Source organism: Manis javanica, chromosome 9 (genome assembly GCF_040802235.1).
Source record: "Manis javanica isolate MJ-LG chromosome 9, MJ_LKY, whole genome shotgun sequence".
NCBI lineage: Eukaryota > Metazoa > Chordata > Mammalia > Pholidota > Manidae > Manis > Manis javanica.
The window spans coordinates 89,447,968-89,469,462 of record NC_133164.1 but is presented as its reverse complement, the minus strand read 5'-3'; the positions used below and the strand labels follow the sequence as shown (position 1 = coordinate 89,469,462).

The window sequence follows — 21,495 nt, the reverse complement described above, 5'->3', positions numbered from 1 at the left end:
TAAACTGCCTAGCACTTTTTCTGGAGGCCTGGCTGGTGCCTGAACAGGGCCCTGAAGGCAGACGATGAGTGGGTTGTGGTGTCCGAGGCCTGGGCAGCTCCTCCCTGGCCTGGAGAGGCGTGACCACCAGTGAATCAAGCCGGTCCTGCCCAGCAGGGCCCTTGAGCTTGCATTTCTCTGGCTCACTGTTCTACAAAATGCTGCCTCTGCTGTTCATCTCTTATTTGGGGACTGTTCTCATCTTTTTACTTCAGTGTCTGTAAACGACCTATGTTTGAGGACAGTACAAATTGATTTATAGCTTTGTCACAAAGTGAAGCATTGAAATAGACTGAGCAAATGAGGGGTCTGGTTTTCTTTACTGTCTGGGGGTAGAAAGGGCAGGGTAATTCTTGTTACATTGTAAATGCTCTCCTTTCTCCTGAAGAAATTATCTATTTTTTCTTTTTATCCCTCACAGGACCGTCAATAAATAAAGCTAAAAGTTTGGCCACTCAAGAGTGATACTGAGGTACGGAGCAAGAAAACTCCAACTCTTAAATTTCTAGCGGTCTTACGGGGCTTGGGGACTTTGAACTGTGCGGGTCAGTCAGTTGGACAATAGCTGCGTGATCAGGACCAAGGTGAACACTAGATGTTACTGAACGTCCAGCTCAGGAATGCAAGGTTGGCTTGTGAAGCAGTATTATTCAACCTGACGGCAGTCCTGGGATGGCTGAGACATCTTGCCGCTCTCCAGGAACGAGAACTAACTCTTCAGCAAGTGGAAGGCAACACTAGGATGACTGATCTGCTCACACTGACACTTTCTAAAGGGCAATCAATGCACTGTTCTTCCTTTTTTTAGGAGTAAGCCATCACACACAAGTTCTATACCATATTTTTAGTGACATATGAGGATGTTTATAAACTTTAACATTTTGTAGTTTAAAGAGCTTTATTGCAATAAATTAACTTTTTACACATTTTTATATATATTAAAAAAAAAAACTAGCAAGTGATTTCAGAATGTTGTAGGCCTCATTAGAGCATGGTCTCCAAAAACCTGTTTGAAAAAAGCAACATGTTCTTCACAGTGTTCTCCTAAAGGAAATACAGATTTAATCCATTAGACATGGCACCAAAAACAAGAAAACCAACACTTTATAGCTCAGAGATGTGTATACTTGGGTCTTAATTTATTTTTCTTTCTGAAAATACATGGCTTTCCTAAGCTTTGTATTTACACAGCTCCTACCATTGCAGCTGGTCAGGCAGCTAATCTTTAGTGGTAATTAATGCCATCTCACACTGCACACTCATTTCCCATCCTAAGGAAGGACGCCCAGATTTCCCAACTTTGGAGATAAAGAGTGATCAGTGTTTCCTGCTTGAAACATTAATAAGCCTCAGGACATTTAAAACCCTTAACTGCTATTTCCTGTTTTGTTTTTCACTTTTGGGAAGGGACTTCTAAGCAGACACACACTGCGCCGACTGCCTGAGTTGGGGCCTGAAAGTCTCCTACCCAGGACACCTCCCCTGCACAGGCCAGGCGCACCTCAGCTCCCATGGGCATACTGACTCCACTCTCCCTACAGTTCCTGGGCTAAGGGTGGGGGTGCTGTTAGAAAGCTCACCCAGGGGCTCTTCCTAAAAGGCTTCCCACCCACCACCTACCAGTGTTCTCACCACTACTGTGTTCTCACCTGGTGTGAAATGAGGGCTTCCTCGCAGACGCTGGTTTCGCTGTTCAAAAAACCGGAATATAGTGTAGAAAAGCATGTTGTCTTCAGTCTGCTTCGCAGCATCTAAAAATTTCCGTGCAGAAATGTTGTCGTGGCCACCAATGCCCCGGATGAACCTTAAGGCGGCTAACACTTGGTGTTTGGAAAGAAGAACTTCTACTATTTCATCATTGGCTGTCGAAAGTCGCTGGAAGTAAGGAAGAAAAGCCTGGAATGAATGCAAGCAGCAGGAACAGACTTGTGTGCAATTGAAAACTGATGTATCAGTTACCTTCAACATATCCAGAGACAGTTGATGGGCAGGAGGATAAAAACTCTCTAGGGATAACAGCAGACAAGCCTGAAAGACAGATTTTCAGACTTGCTTCAGCATAGGATGTTAGAAAGTTTAATTTTTAATCACAAAATTCTGGTGACACATACCAGCGGCTTTGAGTCACTGAGGACATGGTACTGCAGGAACTGGTGCAGCATATAGAAGAGGTTGTGCTGGACAAGTGTCTTGATGACAAGCTCATGTAGGTAATGCTGAGGACGAAAATGGAAGCAAAGGCCATTTCCCAATCGCCCAACTACAGCAGACTAGCGGCTAGGTTTCTGGAGGACTGGGGCTATCCAAACTGATAGGTAAAAGTTTAAGGGAAGCACGTTCTATGTGCTGGTCATAAAACCCAACTTGATATGACAGGCTCATTCCACCTACAAACAAGGTGGGACTGCTGGGACAGTCACTCAGCAGTCTCAGTGTGGGGCCAGTTGAGCATAGAAGAGACAGTCATCCTAGTTAAGGTAATGACTGTGCTTTTATCTTGTAAAAAAAAACCCGCTCCTCTAACTTGGAACAAATACCGATTTCTAGGTACCTGTACCGCAATCTGAAACTGGTTAAGAGAGCGGATATATTCCATCAGGACGGCTATCACAAACTTGGGCGGCAGCTCCTACACAGGGAAGAAGGTGATCTTAGAGACATCACACAGTTGTCCAGGAGATGACATCTAACTGTTTACCCAGCACCGCTTGTTTCCAAGATGAACTGGCCCAGTGTTCTCTCTCTCTGGTTTTAGACAGAATCCTCCAGGACCTCCCCTGTTGATGATCATGTTTAGGCCCAAGTGTTAGAAGCCAAACTTTCAGCATTGCAAGATCCTCACCCAAAGCAACTCGCCATTCTAATCATAATGAATTACACTGCTTTTCCTCAACCCCCTTCCAGTAAGATCTTGTCCTGAGAATCCGTGGTCCAGGAGAGGCTGATGCACTGTAACCTACCTTCTTCTCTGTGAACACCGACAGGACGTGGGTGTACAGGTCAGACTGGTCAACCACAGCTTGGGTCCGCACCGGCCTTTTGAGAAGTGGACTGTTCCGGCTCTGCCCTGCTTCTACTGCCTAAATAATAAATTACAATTGTGATCTCTGTCATCTTCCAGGTAATGGTGCGTTTGCAGTTAATCGAAAAAGAATCCCTAGCTGCTGTGAACCTAGCATATGGACAGAGGGTGATGCTTCTTAGAAGTATTTTCCTGTGTTGGCTGGGGGAGAGTTAGGAAGTCAGAATTGGTCATCTTGAAAATACACCAATGTTCATGGATGGAACTAAAAAAGCATAAGTCATATTTTCTCTAGACATTTTTTAACCTCTTAAAATAACTCTTCTAATTTTCTTAATCACAGACTTAGCATTTGTTATCTAATAAAAATGAAATGGCTTACTGAATCTGTTTTATGAAACTCTGACCCTACAATAAGTGAGTAGTTCTTAAAAGAATCTGTATCTGGGTTTTTAAATGGTAGGTACGGCTCCCCAAGTATTACTGAATAGGAAAGCTCTGAGAAGACCCTGATCACCTCACCTAACTCTGTAAAGCAGTTTAGGCCAGCAGATTCTACAGGAGGTGTGAGGGGTGGCCTGAGAATCTGCATTTCTAAGAAGCTTCCTGAGCTCCAGTGTTGCTGGTGGGGGCCACGCTCTTGACTAGTAAGGGCGTATGAAGCCTAAGAGCCACAGAAACTGCCCTTTGCAATGAGAACTGCTGATCCCCACAGCCCAGTACACTAGCAGCAAGACCTGGGAGGCCTGTAGGAGAGCTCAGCCCTCCTCCGGGAGATGTGTGCTGAGGCCACCTAGCCTTCCACAGCCTGTGTCAGTCATTATTCTTGAGGGACTAAAGGGGAGTGGACTTCTGGGTTTTCGTTATTGTTTAAAACCACTTCCATCTTCAGCCTTAGGACTAATCAGATCCTTGAAGTGCAAGAATTCCACTTGTCCAAAACATTTCTTCTTTCTAGCTTCAGAAGATATGAGGCACTAACAGTATGACCCTGGTAAGAAGCCATGTTCACTGTTTCCAGCGACTTCACAACCAACACATGCACCCACTACAGTCAACCCTTGAATCATGTGGGGGTTTGGGATGCCAACACCCCGACACAGTCAGAAATCCACATATGACTTTTGAGTCCTGCAAAACTTTAGTAATAGTCTACTGTTGAACGGAATCCTTACCAATAACAGTATATAATACCAATATATAACCTACAAAATGTGGGCTATATATACTATGTACTATATTCTTATAATAAAACAAGCTAAAGAGAACATTTAACAAATTGTTACAAATCTCCAAAAACTTTTTCAACACATTTATTGAAGAAAATAATGTATAAGTGGAGCCACACAGTTCAAGCTGTGTTGTTCAAGGACCAACTGCATACATGAAAAGCACAGAGCTAATATTTAATCATCCCTATGCTCATAGGGTACTGACTAAATGCTAGGGTAAGTCTTATTTTATAGCTCTGGGACCCTAAAAGTAAAGGAAGATGTGGCAAGATGAGTATATTTCTAATTTACTAAGTCTAGGCTCTGGTTTGACAGAGGTATAAAATAATGCAAAGCTGAGACCAAGTTTCTTATCCATAAAATAGAGGTAAGACCAAGGATCTATGTGTAAGATCAAACAGATTAAAAACAAAGGTGAGGGCATTAAGTGACATGTGGCCTCAAGCTACTAGGATGCAGGAACAGGAAGTTGCTGCTTCCCCACTCCAGCCACCTTGCCCTCGGGCACACATCAGACCTCAGTGGCATTATTCTAGCACAATCTTGTAGGGGGAGTGTGGGTGAAAGGGGAGGAGCTGTTCATCACAGCACATCTAACTTACCATCGTGTAACTCTGCTCAGCGTCCAGGTACTTTTTATATTCATGATTGAGTTTGTCAAAAACAGTGGCTATCACAGGTAACGTTGCTCTGTCAGACTCACTCAACACTGGAAAGAATGTTCACACAGGTCAACTGACGATGTCTGCCAAACTTCACAACTTAGACGGTCGCTGTGATAGAAATAACTAACCTCAAAGTGCAAACGTACCTTAAAGGGCATTCAGAGAAACAGGGTAGTCAGAGACCTGAAGCCTAGAAATCACCAGCCCCTTCTGGTTACTGCAGGGCTGCTGCCCACCACCCTCACGCACCCATGTGCACATATGCTCAGCTGGAACCATCCTATTTACTCTTTCTACCAAAGTCTTTACATGTCATTTTTGAATTTTGCAACCTTTCAGGGAGTTCAATAATCCATCCCTCAAGTGGAGAATGAGGCTACTGGCTACAGTGGAGGCATGAAAATGTGGCCCGCTCACCAATATGAGGTGCCCAGGCCTAATGCTGGACTCAGACCAGTGAGAAAGGGTTCATCCACTTACTCTGCGAACAGACAGACAGGATGACCATCTTGCAGTCCTTTCTCTGGAGGAGGAAGTCCATCAGTCTTCCTTTATCTGGCAAGAGGTTTACTATGGGCTGAAGTTTCACTTGGAGGTTCCAGAGGTAACCTGGATTTAGGAGGTAGCAAGTTCAACGGTATGACACAAACCAGAACAAAAGCCCGTAAGGTGTTCCCCTGAACGTTCCCAGGGAGGGGGTGGAATGCTGCAAAGCATGGCCTGGGACAGCCAGGACGTGCCTGACCATGGAAGGACTGACGGCCAAACTGCGTGCCTGGTCGGTTCCTTGCCTCAAAGTAACCCTCTGTTCAGAGGTGCATCAATGGTTTAGCTCCCCAAGTATGGAGGGTGACAAGTCTTTACAGTCCCTTCCCCACACCTAGCCCCATTTCCGCCTTGAAGACAGGAAAAGAGGCTGATACGCGGCATTAACTTTGGTCCTGTACTTTGATTTCTCCTGCTTTGGCTCATTTGTCAAAAGGTAACTCTAGAGGCTCCCAGTGGAATTTCATAATTCATCCATTCATCAATCCAAGACTTTCTGGAACACCCACACTGCCAGGTAGGCAGGCAGAGCCTTTCTTAACTGGGGTGCCCCAAGAGAATTAAATGCTACATTATTATCTGAGTGACCCTTTCTCAATCCCTGATGTCTGCTACAGGGCTAGTGCCATTCTAGATGAGAAGTGAATTCACTGCATACAGTGGATGTCTAGGGCATCAAGGCCAACTCTCTCCTTGAGAACCCCAGCGGACAAGACAGGAAAGTACACAGGTGACTAAAGGCTAACGTACAAAGTACAGAGAAAGATTCAAAGGGCTGGGGGATTACACAGAAGAGACACTGCATCCTGGGGGAGGTGTCACGGCACAGTGAGAAAACAGGAGCACTTGTAGGCACGTACAGAACAGAGGGCACAGGGTGATGGTGAAAGGTAAGGATGGGGCAGGAGGCCCTATACACAGGCTACGGAGTCTGGCTTTTCAGAATGGATGGACATGGAAGGGCTTAAAGCAGGGGAACAGAATTAATTCTTAGTATTAATTATATAAATGTATGCTCATGATAAAATACTCCACACAGAAGAGAAGGGAGTAAAAAGGTGAAAAATCATCCATTCCCAGGGTTGAAGGGAGACGTCATTTTTCAAAGATAAACTTGAAAACGTCCAGCTACTACTGTCCAAAGTCAACAAGCACTACTTCCTCTAAGGTGAGGGCCGCTCCCTGACCCACCTTGGCTTGCACTGATAATGATGTCAGGCTGAAAGACAATCCAGGAAGACGAATCTGCGTGTTATAGGAAATGCTAAGCCAGGAGGAGATGAAAACAAAAGGCAAAGCCAGTTACAGTTCGGCAGAGCGCTCACCCTGCCTCCCCCCCCCCCCATTTGATGCGGTGCTCAAAGGGCCCGCACCCGCAGCGGGAAGCCAACATTCCCACACAGAGCGCCCACGTTACTCTTGGCTGCCTGGCTGCCGCAGGGGGCTGCAGGGCCATTCGCAGGCTCCAGGGTAACACGGGGGTGACAGCTTCCCTTCTGTGCACAGCACCAACGCCTTTGCAAAGGATACAGAGTTTACACAGGACAGGAGACTGGCTGGCCACCGGGGCAGGACCTACGTGCAGGTGGAGAGAGCGCAGTGTGTGAGGCCTGAAAACACAACACGGAAATGCTGCCAACATCAGGGCCTCTGATGCAAAATTAATACTTTCTAAAGCCGTCAGTAAATGTTTATTCAACTGTAGTTAAATAAGCAAGAAGTGAACTGTTAGGTTCCGCTCATAACCCACGTGAGGAGGAGGGGGGAAGCCAAGAACAATCCACAAAACTGTCTTCCCGAGAAGGGGAAAAGCATGTCAAGGCTTCACTCAGTGTTTCCTTTTGTCATCACCAAAGATGAGTCGCGAATGACGCACGCTGAGGAGCTGAGAAATTACCTGGGTGATTCAACATCAAAAACGAAGATAATTCACTGAGAATACTTCAAATCAAACTGTTTTGTGGCTTAGTTATCTATTAGCTCAACTCTCCAGTGCACAGAGCATGTCCAGGCACAGAGATCTCATCTGGGAAGCTGAGCCCCAAACACCTCCCACAACAGGGACTTCTAACCACCAGTTACACTGCTTGGGTGTCAGGTGGGCAGCCCACGTGAACTTCAAAAATGCAGTCCTGCAAACTAGATGCGATTCCCGGTTCTGTTCCAATTACCCGGGTACAATCAGAAGACAGGTGTTAATCAACTGGTTGAAAAAGGTAATTTTTAACAGACAACCCCAAAAAGGAAAAGGGCCTGTCAGACAAGCTAAAATCAGATAAACAAAGCAAAGAACACTTGCATTTGGAATCTAAGAGGGAAGGCCGTCTTATGGTCTCAGGCCAGCTGCCCACCATGAGGACTTAGATGCCCCCAGGTGAGAGCCAAGGGACTTTGGGTTTTAAAGTCCCCCATCTGATCCTAACGTGTAGTCATATGGAGAACCACTGGCCCAACAGACCAAAACCAGGAGGGGAAATGAGGGTCCACCAGCTCCTCCCCAAGTTGCTGGTCTCATCTTTCCGAATAGCACAGCAAGCTCATCCTGACCACGCCTCCCGCGACAGCCCAGGCTGGACAACAGACGAAGCTGCCACCAGCCTGCAAGGGGCTTTCAATCCAGCAGGACAAACAAAAGTCATCAACTACAAACACACTTTACCAACCCACAGGCTAGAAGCTCAGAGATTCGATGGATTCTTGAATTCTTTTTACTCTGTGTCTGGGCTATTACTAGGGCCACACCCAGCATCTGTCTTAATACCACTAGCCCGTTAGAACTTGACTGCCTTCTAACTGGTTGCAAACAACTGGAACAGAGCTGAAGGCTTTAAATGTTTAGTTTTTTTCCCAATTTACCAGCCATTATCTTCATGCCAACTGGCCAGCATACAAGATAATCATTTGACACAATGTATTCTTTTAATGCTAACATTATTATCCCTGGATGGAAAGAAGCTGGAAGGAACCTGGGACAGAAGACCTAATCAAATGTGAGAACATGCTCCTGCCCCACCAGCCCTGCCAGTTACCAAGCTTTTGGCTGATCCAGCAAGGCTGTGCAGGCAGGCTCGGGACAGTGCTCTTGCTGAAGATCAGCTGGAGCCTGGCCTGAATCTTCTCTGTAGGTTCAAGGACATCCTGACTGTGTGGGGCTGACCCACCAAAGCTATCTGACAGGTATTCCTTTTAAGAAAACATTGTTACTGAAGGTCCAGCTGTGTCCCCTCTGACTCTGGTTTACACACTGAAGCTTCAACTTACTGTACACTCCAATCTCCTTTGAGAGAGAGTTGAACAGTATTTGAGTTCTAGCTTGAAACTGATTACACTGGGAGAAGGCCACAGCAGCCACACGGCTTCTTTCCCCTCTCCTGAGCTCCTGACCGCCTCTTCTCTGACTCCTGTGGCCCCCGTGCAGGTAGGAGGACTGCCCTGAATGACCTGGGAACCGGAGCCACACACATGCACCGGCCATCGGGCAGAGCCAACTGTAACTGACACGAGACGTGAGAAAGATGCGGGAAGGGATACCAGGTTCAAATGCCAGCCTTAGGCAGCCACATGTAATCCTAGAGTTATAGAGTGTGGGCACACAGAAAGGGCTTATTCAACATTAAAAAAATCTTCTGGCTTCAATGGGTGGTCCTGACTCTCCATTTTAAAGCTCAGAAAAGAGAAATCATTCTATTTTCGTCGAAGAACAATTCATTTATCTTATAAAATGCTTTTCACAACAGTTTTAGCTAACAAATCAGGAGTTTCATTTAAAAAAAATAAAATCACCTCTTGCAAAAACAGAGAGATCTGGGAAGCTTGGTAGCACCTGTCACCCACCCTCTATACAGTGATTCCCACTTACCTGCTGTGGGGAGCTGATAGGGCTGAATCGATCGAGCTGGAAGCACTGGGTGATGGAAAGTCACGGTGCCGTCAGACTCCCCCCTTAGCTTGATGTCAAATATTACCGAGGTCTACGGTGGAGAAGGCTCAATGCTGAAACCAGCCACAGCTTGGCCCGACCCCTTCATTACCGCACATGCTGCTATTCCCAACCCACTAAGGGTCTGTGTTTGCATCCCATCCCGCAGGTTACTTCCTATTTGAGGAGGAGCTGGCTGTGAGACACGCCTCTCATCTACATTTATCCCCTGCATTCATGACATCCTTCATTCAAAGAGCTCTAGTAATGCAAGCAGCAACTTCTCACTTTATCTGGCAACATCTTCATTAGCAGAGATGCGGGTACCCCCACCCTTCAGGAGGCAGGGGAGGGAAGCGGCTGGTCGGCCACCAGATACCCAGCTAACAGTGTCAGAGAAGCAGGATCCACCCTAGTTCTTTCTCTTGGGCCATAAAGCCTGCAAACCACCCTCATCCAGCATTATTCACAAAGGAAGCACAGAGCTCGTGCTCAGGATGACTGTGGCTCTGCAGTGCATTCCCAGCATAGCTGATGCAACCAAACAACTGTTTCAAAGTCAAATTTCCTCACATGTTATTTTCGGGAATCGTTTTTAATTATCTTCAATCAATGAATAGGGAATCACTGTTTTTCCTAAACCATCTAAAATACCAAACCCATTTCCACCTGGAAAACCAAAACTTGCAGCATAAGAAGCACTTTCAGCCTCTGTTCAGAATGTCTGTCAATCCTCACAAGCCGCCTAAGCCACACTGACAGACTGGACACCCACACGCGGCTCACACCTCTGTGTCCTGATGATGAACCACCACCAGGTCATCCACCACGTTTAGGGCGAACTTCCCCGTCCGATTCAACTTTAATATGTGCGCCTTTCTACAGGGACCTTCTCTGTAGGACAACAGAAAGGTCAAAAAACAGATCAACAAGCTTTAGTTCATATTTTAAAACTGAAGAAGAGGGGAAAAAGCAGTAAATATACCGTGGGAGATGATAGAGGACTACCTCCGCTCCGGTACTGTTGGAGGTCCGAGAGTGATGCCTCAGGAACAGAACATAAAGCTGTCCGTATCTAATCAGGGAGCAAGGAGACACAGGTCACTTCTGGCCATTTGGAATTTCTCCATTCTACATGCTGAATTCTAAGGCCATAGGTAAGTAAATTATGACATATTTACCTAATGGATTATTTTACATCCCATAAAAATACAAAGAAAGTGCAGTTAGCTAAAAAAAAACCAAGCCAAAGCCTATTATATAGTTAAGTGAGAAGGAGGGGTATAAAACTAAATATAGCTTGATCATATTTTAAAAGAAAAACACTAACTTATGCATAATGTCCAAAACTACTGAAAAGAAATACGTGTTTATAGCTATCCTTGCATAATAAACTAAGTCCATTTTTTTTCTAACTTCCTGTATTTTCCAAGGTTGATATAAGTATATTCCTTAATAATAGGAAAATATAATCCCTCCTTTTTAAGCCTCATCTAACAAAGGTTGCTGTGACCAGTTCCTGCAGGCACATCTTTACTCCAGTGGCTGATGCTGTGCTGGGCCTGCCACAGGGAGGAGACCAAAGGGAAGAAAGCAGGTCCCCAGGTCCGCTTTCACTGTCAGCAAGCACTGCTTTCATTTGACCTGTTTGCTAAGACAGGATGCCCCAAAAGATTTCCTTTTAAAAAAAAAAAAAGCATTCTAACTGCTAAAAAATGGTAAAGTTTGGACACCACCATTTTAGGCCGCAGAAGAACCAAAAGTAATTTAGGAGCAAAAAGTTATTATCTGTTGAATAGGGCTATGGGTATACCTATAGGATTATATGGGAGTTATTTGTATCAGTTTCTATTTTCATAATAAAGTTTAAAAATTATGACACCTGCATTTCCAAATGAAAACATACCTTCCTGCATCAGTAATTCAGTTACACATCTGTCAGATAAAAAACTTAAACTATGTTCTTCTTTAGAGCAAGTATGATACATTTAAGCTCAAAAAGAATGCTTGATAAGCTTCAACTTAAAGAATGACCATGAAGTGCAAGTTGCAGTGCTCCAAAATCTTGCGACTACAGACTATCTACTGTTAAAAGAACATATGGGATATGAACAGTTCCCAGGAATGTGTTGTTTTAATGTCTGATTTTTTTCAAACTATTCAAATTCAGTTAAACAATATCCATCATATCATTGATAAGTTTTCACAAATGCCTAGGGTGCCTAACTGGTTTTCTTGGTTTCACTGGATATGGCTGGTAATTGTAGGCCTGCTTTGGTTGTTAATGCGTGCACGCAATTTAATTAGTAGCTTAAAACCTATACATGCTTATGTTACACTACAAGAAGATATGTCAAAGAAATAATCAATCTTCCCATGTTTTCTTCCGTCTGCTACTTCTATAGCTTTTCTTCTTCCTTCCTAATTACAACCCTTAAGTAGAATTCGTGCCTCATATCGAAATGACCGAGTATCATAATTCTTCCAAGTGGTAAAGATACCTCAAGACAAATGCTGGGCATAGAAGCCACAGGGCATAAATCTGCAAAGAAGTAAAAAGCTAACCTTTTCAAACAATATGGCTTCTCTCTCACTTACCAACTTTACATTTCCCTGTATGGCCCCGGAAGATGACTGGTTAGCCAGAGACGGGTAAGATTCCTCAAGGGAGGAACAACCTAAGATAGGCACAGTTGCAGGGGGGCCATCAGGTGAGAAATTGAGGATCAACAGAGGTGAGGCTTAGAACCTCACCCCCCATTTTGAGAGAAATCTTCTGCATCCGTGGATGTTTTGTTGCCCTTGTCTAGCTTGGATTAATACTTAGTCTATAGGCACACACCTGATCATCTACATTTGCCCTCTTACAGCACTAAATTATGTTTTCTACCACTTCAACATTTTATTTAAAAAAAAATAAAATAATAAGGGAGAAATGTGGGATTCACATATAAATCAAGTATAAAAATCAAGTGAATAATCATATTTGACCTGACTGTTTATAGTTCATGATGTGTGATCAAAACCAAAAGTTTCTGTGATGACTGCCCTTGCACTGTTCACCATGTAAGAACTTATTGACTATGTAAGAACTTGTTCGTTATGCTTCAGAAGATTGGAGACTGTTGAGAATTAGGCTTGGGGTTGATTAATGATTGTGCATTGAGTCCCCTATACAGAATTTTATTGTTGTTAACAACCATATGATCAATAAATATGAGAGATGCCCTCTCAAAAAAAAAAAAAAAAGAATGACCAAAAATTTCTAACACTAAGAAACGTAAGAAATAAACTTGTTCAATGGTCTCATTTTATCAGACTAGAATGGTGGAGAAAATGTTCCTAAGGTCACAAAGCCAGTAAAATCCAAAAAGAATGCCAAAAGAATGGCAGGTTTTCTATTTTCATAACATCCAGGTCCTAAATGGGACAGCGGAGGCCTCAGCATGGGCGCCCATGCTCTCCTATGACTTCTATCACCACCTAAAGGCAATTACAAGAAGGAATTCTCCTGGAAGTCAGACATACATCATCGCCATGGCGATGTCTCTCTCTGAAAGATTCAGTTTAGTTGACTTGGGCACAGCTGGTAATTCAATCTCGAACTTGGGCAGCTTCGACACAGTGCCAGCCTGTTCGGGAGGAAGTTAAAGGAAAAGTTGATTGACCCCCTTTGATGTTGTAGCACGCTAGGTACAGTCCCTCAAGGTGTCCACACAGTGTGTCTCAATCCTCCCCCATGGCCCACAGAATGAAATCATCCTCGGGGGTAGGAGTGTGCCCTCTAGTGGTCACACAGGGGGGAGGTCATAGCCAAAGGCCCTGCCCCTTGGAGGCCCCGGGTAGGAGGAAAAAGGAGGGTTTGCTTTTAAAGAGAGTCTTACTCTTACCCGAAAATAAAAGGGCTGCAGCACATTTCCCAGGACGGTGGTGGACAGCAGGATTACCGCGCTCTCGGGACAGTATATGTACCAGTTCACATTGATGCTCTGGCTCTTCAGGAGTTTCAGGTTTCGTTTCTCTGGTAATACCTGAAGCAAAAAAAAACCCCAGAAATAGAATCTTCATTTAAAAGAGCAAAGTGTCAGAAGACTGACACAGTAAATTAAGAAAACAATAGAAAAAAACAGGAAAAAAACCAGCACATTAAATGGAAAAGCATTACTATTTTTTATTTATGCACTACCAATTAGCTATGTGGTGCTTAGCGCTTTACAAATCCATGTCCTCTCACCGCAACCCTGAGAGCTGGGCCTCACTACCATGTGGTGAGAGGAGAAACTAAGGCTCAGCGAGGGGAGGGGAGGGAGCCCACCTCCCAGAGGAGGCCATTCCCTGCACAGCCTGGGTCTGAGCCTCCGCCTCGTGGGGCAGCACCTACCAGGGCACAGAGGGCAGTGACGTTCTCCCTTATCTGGAACCCCTGCACACCTGCTGCTTGGGCTCCACACACTCCAGTCCACACAGCTGGAGAGCGGCTCCCTTTTTCTAACAGATGCATTCATGAGACTCAGCATGCAGCCAGGATTTTATAATCAAAGCACATATTTAAAATACTATTCTGACACATGAAGGAAAGAATGTACAACACCCCGAGGCACTGATGCTCATGGAACACTGCCCTCAAGGGTTGGCATGGAGGTCAGGGTCAGGCAGCCTGGGTTTCTTGGTAATTCAGCTGTAATAAATAAAGATGTGCTAGAGTCCTCTTTCTTTTAAACTTATTTCTTGAAGATCTGAAACTATCTGGATGACCTGAATATATACTTTTTCACTACGGAGAAGAGAAAATAATGCTTTTAAATCATGGCCACAAGGAGCCCTTCTGTACAGCAAGCAACCCTTTCCATTTACACACAGTTGTTTCTGTGTGAGTGGGGTCTGCGCGGATTGCTCGCCTTCCACCAGCCACTGGGAAGGTTCTGGTGACAGCCCGAGAGCAAAGCACCACAGCAGTAATGCTCCCGTTCTGCTCACATGGGTACGTTTTTTCCATCCGTACATTCTAAATCATACTGCTTTCACTAGGCCAACAAATTCAAACCTGCAAGAACCCTAACTCCCTTGGAGGTCTCAGAAGCATCCTTAGGTACTGGAACATATCAGAAGATGAAGAGGCAGAGGCACTGGAGTAAACAGCCAACAGAGAGAAAAGGCAGCCTATGAGATGGGAGGAAATACTTGCAAATCATCCATCTGATAAACACTTGACATTCAGAACATACAAAGAACTCCTACAATTCAACAAGAAGAAAATAACCCAATTAAAAAATGGGCAAAGGAGTTGGAAGACTATCTCCAGGGCTTATACAAATGGCCAACAAGCCAAGAGAAGATGCCCAACATCACTAATCATCAGAAAATGAAAATCAAAACCACAATGAGACATCATGTCACACCCAAAATTATCAATAAAACAGAAAACTAGAGTTGGTGAGGATGTAGAGAAACTGGAACCCTGTGCACTATTGGTAGGTATGAAAAATGGCACAACTGTGGTGGAAGATAGCGTTGCAGGCCTCAAAAAATTAAATATAGAATTACCAGGTGATCTAGTAATCCCATTTGTGGGTACATGCCCATACAAACTGAAAGCAGGGCCTCGAAGTACTCACACACCCATGTTCATCCCAGCATTACTCCCAATGAATGGCCAAAAGGTGGAAGCGACCCAAGTGTCCATCGATGGATGAATAAATAAAATGCGGTACATGCGCACAGTGGGCTAGCATTCAGCCTTCAAAAGTAAGGAAACCCTTACACCTGCTATACATGACGACCTTGAGGACATTACGCTGAGCAAGCCAGTCACAAAAGTGCATGTGACAAATCCTGCGTGATGCCACTTCTGCGACACCCCTGAGGTGGTCAAATCCATAGAAACAGGAAAAGGGGGGTTCTCAGGAGCTGTGGGAGGGAGATGGGAAGTTGTTTAACGGGTACAGAGTTTTAGTTTTACAAGATGAGAAAGTTGCAAAGATGCTTCCCTACAATGTGAATATACTTAACAGTACTGAATTATACCCGTACAAAATGGTTAAGATAACTTATGTTATATGCTTTTCACCACAATTAAAAAAAAATTTTCTTAAAGATGAAGCACTTCACAGAAGAGGAAATACAAATTGGACAATACACAAATGAAATTCGATTATCTCCAAGTAATGAAAAATGCACATTAAAATGTCTTTCTACTCTCAGATGAAGAAATGTCTATAGACTGATAATATCGAGTTGTGGCAGAGATGTAGAAAATGGAGGCTCCCACATTGCTGGGGAAGGTGCAAACTTCCGGAAGACAACTGGCTGTGTCTAGGCAGCTTTTCAGCTCTTCATGCCTGTGCTGTAATTCGCCCTTCAAGAACTCCCTCACCCAAGAATATAAAGAAATGTTTACAAGCATGTTCACTGCAGAACTGTTTATAATTGCAAACAATGAAAACAAGCCAGATGTTCATCAAATGGAAACAGGTTCAGCTGCAGGACATCCACACAGTACCACTACTCAGAATAAAATATGGAAGGATGTTCAAGATACATGGCCATGAAAAAGACACTCCCATTTTTGTAAAAATAAATAAATAAATGTGAGTAGGAAAAGAATGAAGGAATATGCACCAAACTGTTTATAGTAGTTATTTGTATGAATGATGGGGAACTTGTACCTTCCATATCTTGGTAATGTCTGTTTTATAAAAAACATGGATTACTTGAAACATAAAAATAAGAATAAACACCCAAGTGAGAAACTAAAGTTCTAGAATGTCAAAAACCCCATTTGGTGCTCAATTCAAGAGGCCGCAAAACTGGGATCACAGGCCTTTCTCCAGCAAATGTGAATGACAAATACCTGGTAAAATTCTATTCCTTGATCTGTTATGAAGACAATTTCAGTAGAACTGGTCCAGCAGAAACCTAGTATGTTGGCATTCTTAGTCTGAAAAGAATTACAGAAATTTTAATTTTTTAATTAAGAAAAACTTACATATAACTCTGTGCAAAAGCTTAAAATACTCTGCTGTTTCTATCACTCTTTAACAATGGTTACCCCGATTTGATTACTTATTACCAAATCGCAAACTTTCAAGTAAACAGTCCCAAATTTTCACGTGTAGCACCTCGTCGAAACACCTGAATCTTAATTCCTTCCAGTCCATAAAACAGGGAGAAGCCTGAGTTTGGCCGAAAGGAACTGACCAGTGCTCACAGTTACCAACTTCTACCTTTCGGAATCAAAGGCCAGGGGACTTTCTCTCAGCCAACCACATTATAAAGATGGGCGTTATAAAAGCAAAAAGCCAAAGGTTCTTGGTGATGGGGCACAGGCCTTGAGCTCCCACCCCAACCCACCTGAAGCACAGCAGCCTGAGGGCAAACAGCGGGAGCTCTGCCGACTGCTGCCACAGAACTGGGGCTCTGCCAGGGCTCAGTCACCTGGCGATGGGCCTTCTCTCCTTGTTGCAGAGCCCACCCCAACCCCCATGTAGCAAAACCATTACAAAGACGCATAAGGCCATACCCCACCCACTAGCAGCTGCTGCTAGGTGCAAGGTGCCAGGGGGCCACTGGGAGCAGGCCCCTCCAGCCCAGCTTATCACACTCAGCATATCTAACAAAAATGGGTTAGAAGCCATACCTAGGGAAAGAAAGGAAGAGGAAGGACAAGGACAGCAAATCAAGGAAAGAAATTATCGTCATCATCAGGAAAGGAAGGAAAAACTCCAAAACCTCCAGGGAGGCAGCTAGGAGAAGAACTGGGGTCTGACCCTCAGTGGCGAGGGAGTGGGGGGGTGCGGCAGGAAGACACCACTGGGTGTGTGAAACCTTATATATTGATTCACCCAACTCCGTTTTACAGACAAAGAAACAGGCTTTAAAAGCTTTTAAATCTAGTCACAGAGCCAACATGCAGCAGATCTGGCATAAAGCACAGCCTGCAAGCTTCTGCTCTTAGTTCCCTGCCGCACTGGTGTCTGCAACACCATGCCCAGCAGCCGGGGAAAGACAGGGCCCATACCTTGCACTCCTGAGTGTATTCCAGCTGAGAACTATCCGGGATAAAATTGGAAAAATCCTGAAAGAGAAAAAAACCCACAGGGAGAACTTTGGATCAGGTGGCATTCTGCCAACCTGCTTTAGTATACAAGACAAAAGGCAAGGCCAGGTCAATTTAAAAAGTAATCAGAAAAAAAAAGACAAAAACCCAAGCAGGAAAAATAAAAAGACCAATTTGGAGCTGCCCTCTTAAAAGCAGCAGGCTTACAATTCTTTTTTTTTTTTTAAGTTAATCCAAATACTCAAAGTTTAGAAACTGATTTTGAAAACTGATTTTAGAGAAATATGTTGCTACATTTTACAAGAGGCTTTCCAAAAATTTAGCAATTAATACTGATGGAAGGAAATCAGATTCTGCCTCTTTTCTGACAGCTTTTTCTCTACAAATAGCAATGGTGAATATTTACAAAGGCAAAAATGCTAACAAGCTACTCCAGCTTTGAGTATCTTCTCCTACTAGCTCAAGTATTCAAAGATGAGAGAAGTAAATAAATGGAGTTACTTGCGTAAAGCAAATTCACAAAGTAACCAAAAATACACCTCACAGAACATATGGGGCTAGCTATTCATCAATTCAAAAGATGCCTGAGATTCCAATTTACTTTTTAAAAAAATTAAAGCCAAAAATGACAAGCTCAGCTCCAAAGCATTTATTCATTCAAATACCTTTCTCCTCTTCAAGAATTCCCAGGCTCAAATACAATGCAACATAACCACAGCTCTCCTCACATTAAAGGAAAAAATGGTTCCTGTTACTGGAATCTTGTAATTCATTCTCTTCCAAATGTATTTCTTTATATACTATATTTAAGGATACATCTTACCACAGTCTTTGAGGTCCTTTGAACAGCCAGTATCTTATTTTCTAAGGAAAACTTAATGCACTTCACTTCTCCTTTATCTTCCATTCTTTAAGAAGAAAGAGGATGTTATGACTTAAACTTAATAACTGAATTCTAGCTTCTATCATTTTGTGAGGAAAGAAGTGAAATATTTAGGAAGCAGAAATCTTAGTTTAAAATTATGTTTCTGAAGCTATCAGTAGGACTACTTTTCAGGAAACAAAATCCAGTGGGCAACAAGTTACTACAGAAATTTACAGTATCTTGGGAAACAAGTAACTGGAAAAACCAAGATCACATGCACTTTCCCCTGAAAATCACTTCAGACATAAATGAGTAGATACCCAGTGACCTTCACAAACTAGCCACCTCTCCTAGTCACTCACAACAAAGCTTTTGCAAGAACGGACTCCTTCCCATTTACTATCCATTGTGCCACAGTGCACAGGGTGGCTCCACCTCGCTGTCTCACACCAGCTCGAACAGGCATTACAAAGGGTGGTCCAGGGATGGGCTGCAGGGAACCCAAGGAAACTTTGTGGGGAATAGGGACATGCATTATCTGGATTGTGATGATGGCTTCATGGAGGTACATAAATGTCAAAACTCTTCAACTGTACCCATTAAGTAGGTGCAGTTAATAACAATTATACAATAAAGCTTTTAATAAGCTTTTTAAAAGAAGATAAATTCAGTACCTTCCCCCTCAAACCCTATTGAGCCCTCAAATCTGAATCCTCATGGGCCCACTCTTATTTTCCACACCGAACTGACCACTGAGCCTTACCCAAGATATTCCTAAGCACCTATGAGTGCCTGTGTGATACACTCAACACTGCCTTCAGGCGGGTATTCCTATGCCCGGCTCAGGCTATTCCAATCACCTTTGAGGGGCACCCCTGACTCTGATTTGCCCCAACTAATCCAGTTTCAACCCAGCAAACAGGGTAATCTTTCCAAACACTGACATGAGCAAGCCACACTCCAGTTTACAGATTTTCAGTAACAAGATAAAGCCTTAATTCCATGGAAGAATATACAAGGTTCAAGCCAACCCCACCACCAGTCACACCAGCACCACCTCCCTTTCTCTGCATGGACACCTGAGGTTCAGTGCCACAGTCCTGGAGTTCCCCCAACCCCAAGCTTGGTGGTGTTCCCGCCATTTGGAAGGCCTCCTCTCATCTCCACCTAGAATCATCCCATTAAAGCTGTAAAGTTTCTCTCAAAGGCTGCCTCCTGAGGCCCTCCCCATCCCAGGCAGCAGTCTTCCCCAGCCAATCCAAAGATAAAATGTCCCATCTCTTCTGCACACTCACATTCTGAGCAGAGCTTGGTCACAGCGCTCCCCACAGTAACTGTGTGAGCACACCTGTCTGCACTCGCTGACTCAGGCCTCCCAGGCTAATTCAACACTTTCCCAGGCCTGGTGCCTAGCACAGGGGGGCAACCAGTGCTTGCTGAACAGACGGAGACTGATCTCTACTTTAAAACCTGTTTCCTATTAACATAGGCCACCTGTAAAAATAAATGTTTTATACCACCGCTGAACTGCGGGCCTACCTCGTACTTTCCCGTTCTGCAATCACAGGAGTTAAGGTGACCTGAGAGTGATCACCCCAACAGAGATACTTCTGAAAGTGAAAGGGGCTGCTATTGATAATTACCGGTTCAACTTCCGTTACCTGGGAACTCCACTCACCTTAAGCACAATGGAAGCTGGGACTTTTTTAAATACACACTATTTCATGGCAAACACTGACTTAGAAATCTCCTTGAACTACCACACACTCTGAAAAGACCTGGGGCCAAAGGAGGAACTGAAGGCCCTCCTCCATCGACACTGGAAATGGGCCCATCAAGGCCCCGGCCCCATAATTTCAAGTACCAGGAAGTAGGTGCCCGATTTCGGCAAAAGGAAACTACTCTCCCATTTCACCGACAGGAAGTGCAGGGCGTACCACCCCCCACTGCACAGCAGGTGTCTGCGTCCCTCTCGCTACTGCGGGGCTTTGCCTACCCGCACCCCCCCACACACACTCCTCGATCTCCCAGGAGAAGCAGAAGACAGAAACTTAAACCACCTTCTGAATGAGAAACAAAAACACCACCTTGTTTACATGTTGCAATTATTCTGTAAATGCCCATAGTTACCTAAATGAGATGGGATTTCTATCATCCGGGCCTTTAACTACCACCCCAGTAGCTCCACCCGACCGAACGGCAAAAACCTGAGGAAAAAGATGCAGTGTCAATTGTCTGAAGTTTGAAAAGCACAGACAAACCTCCACGCGACCGTTTCTGCTGCACCCCACCCTGGGGCCTACTAAACTAACGTGGCGCACCACCAACCTGCAGATGCTCGGCAGTTCACAGGGATTTTAAGAAATAAAGCAAAGGCCAGAAAGGCTACCACTGCGAGTGCTGCTCACTGTGCAAGGCCCGGCCGGGGCCCCCAGGGCTCCGAGCTGTGATCCGGATCGGCAGAGGCGCCGCGGACACGCGGCAGTACACCCCGCGGCTCCGCACACTGCTCTTCTCCCTTTCCGAAACTCCGGGGGCGGAAACCTCAGTGTCGCCTGTGACTGCACGGGTAACTAACGACACAGATAACAAAGGCGCCGGGAAGACACCAGCGATCTAACAGCTGAGCGCCCCGCCAACGGGCCCCGGGTCGCTGGCGCCGGCTCGGCGTCCACCCAGCGGTCACTGCCGCGGTAAAGCCCGGTTCCTCGGCTGAGTCCACGCGAGGCGCTGGCTCTCGTCCCGAGTCGGGACGGCAGGAGGCCCCGGGCCTAGTGCCCGGCAGGAGGCCTGCGCGCGGGCCGACCCCGGGCGCCGGGCCGCGCGGGAGGAGGCGGCGCGCCCTGACCTGCTTGTTGGCCTCGTCGAAGAAGACGCAGTTGACCGGGTTCGCCTTCTCGAAGTGCACCGGCCGCTCGCACAGCTCCAGGTAGTAGTCCTCCTCGCCCATGGCGGGCGTCGCGGCGGCCGGGGCCCCGGGGGCGGCAGCCAGGGTGCAGCGGGGCAAGCGGCGCCCGCGCGGGGACGCGGAGGCTCGTGCCGGGCTGCGGCGGCGGCGGCGGCGGCGGCTGAGGTCCCAGCGGGCGCCGAGGCCGCTTCCTGGTGCCGCGCCCCCTCCCCATCACGTGACCCACGGCCCTCCGCGCTTAAA

The 21,495-nt window shown here is 45.3% G+C and overlaps 2 protein-coding genes across 7 annotated transcripts in view; one reads left to right on the top strand and one right to left on the bottom strand.

Moving 5' to 3' along the window:
* Nucleotides 1-3,447, top strand: part of NPC1 (NPC intracellular cholesterol transporter 1) — a 37,892-nt gene extending 34,445 nt beyond the window's left edge. For both annotated transcript variants that reach the window (XM_073212883.1, XM_037017674.2), the window contains exon 25: nucleotides 461-3,447. In XM_073212883.1, the coding sequence (XP_073068984.1) occupies nucleotides 461-504 (44 nt within the window). In that variant the 3' untranslated portion in view covers nucleotides 505-3,447. The remainder of the gene's footprint in view (nucleotides 1-460) is intronic.
* On the bottom strand, nucleotides 919-21,434 carry RMC1 (regulator of MON1-CCZ1). Of its 5 annotated transcripts, XM_073212887.1 has the most exons (20): nucleotides 21,193-21,432; nucleotides 20,475-20,551; nucleotides 18,303-18,387; nucleotides 17,441-17,497; nucleotides 16,274-16,360; nucleotides 13,314-13,454; nucleotides 12,952-13,055; nucleotides 10,409-10,498; nucleotides 10,212-10,317; nucleotides 9,364-9,475; nucleotides 7,035-7,079; nucleotides 6,696-6,749; nucleotides 5,439-5,567; nucleotides 4,896-5,002; nucleotides 3,000-3,119; nucleotides 2,591-2,668; nucleotides 2,151-2,255; nucleotides 1,999-2,067; nucleotides 1,689-1,914; nucleotides 919-1,083 (listed from the first exon to the last, which is right to left on the bottom strand). In XM_073212887.1, the coding sequence occupies exons 1-20, from the start codon at nucleotides 21,292-21,294 to the stop codon at nucleotides 1,004-1,006; spliced, it is 1,974 nt and encodes a 657-aa protein (XP_073068988.1). In that variant the 5' UTR covers nucleotides 21,295-21,432; the 3' UTR covers nucleotides 919-1,003. The 5 variants fall into 5 exon arrangements, with proteins under 5 accessions (XP_073068988.1, XP_073068985.1, XP_073068989.1 ...); XM_073212884.1 differs by having other exon boundaries at nucleotides 1,689-2,067; nucleotides 21,193-21,434; XM_073212888.1 differs by lacking the exon at nucleotides 21,193-21,432 and adding an exon at nucleotides 20,673-21,176 and having other exon boundaries at nucleotides 1,689-2,067.
* Between the last annotated feature and the right edge of the window lie 61 nt (nucleotides 21,435-21,495).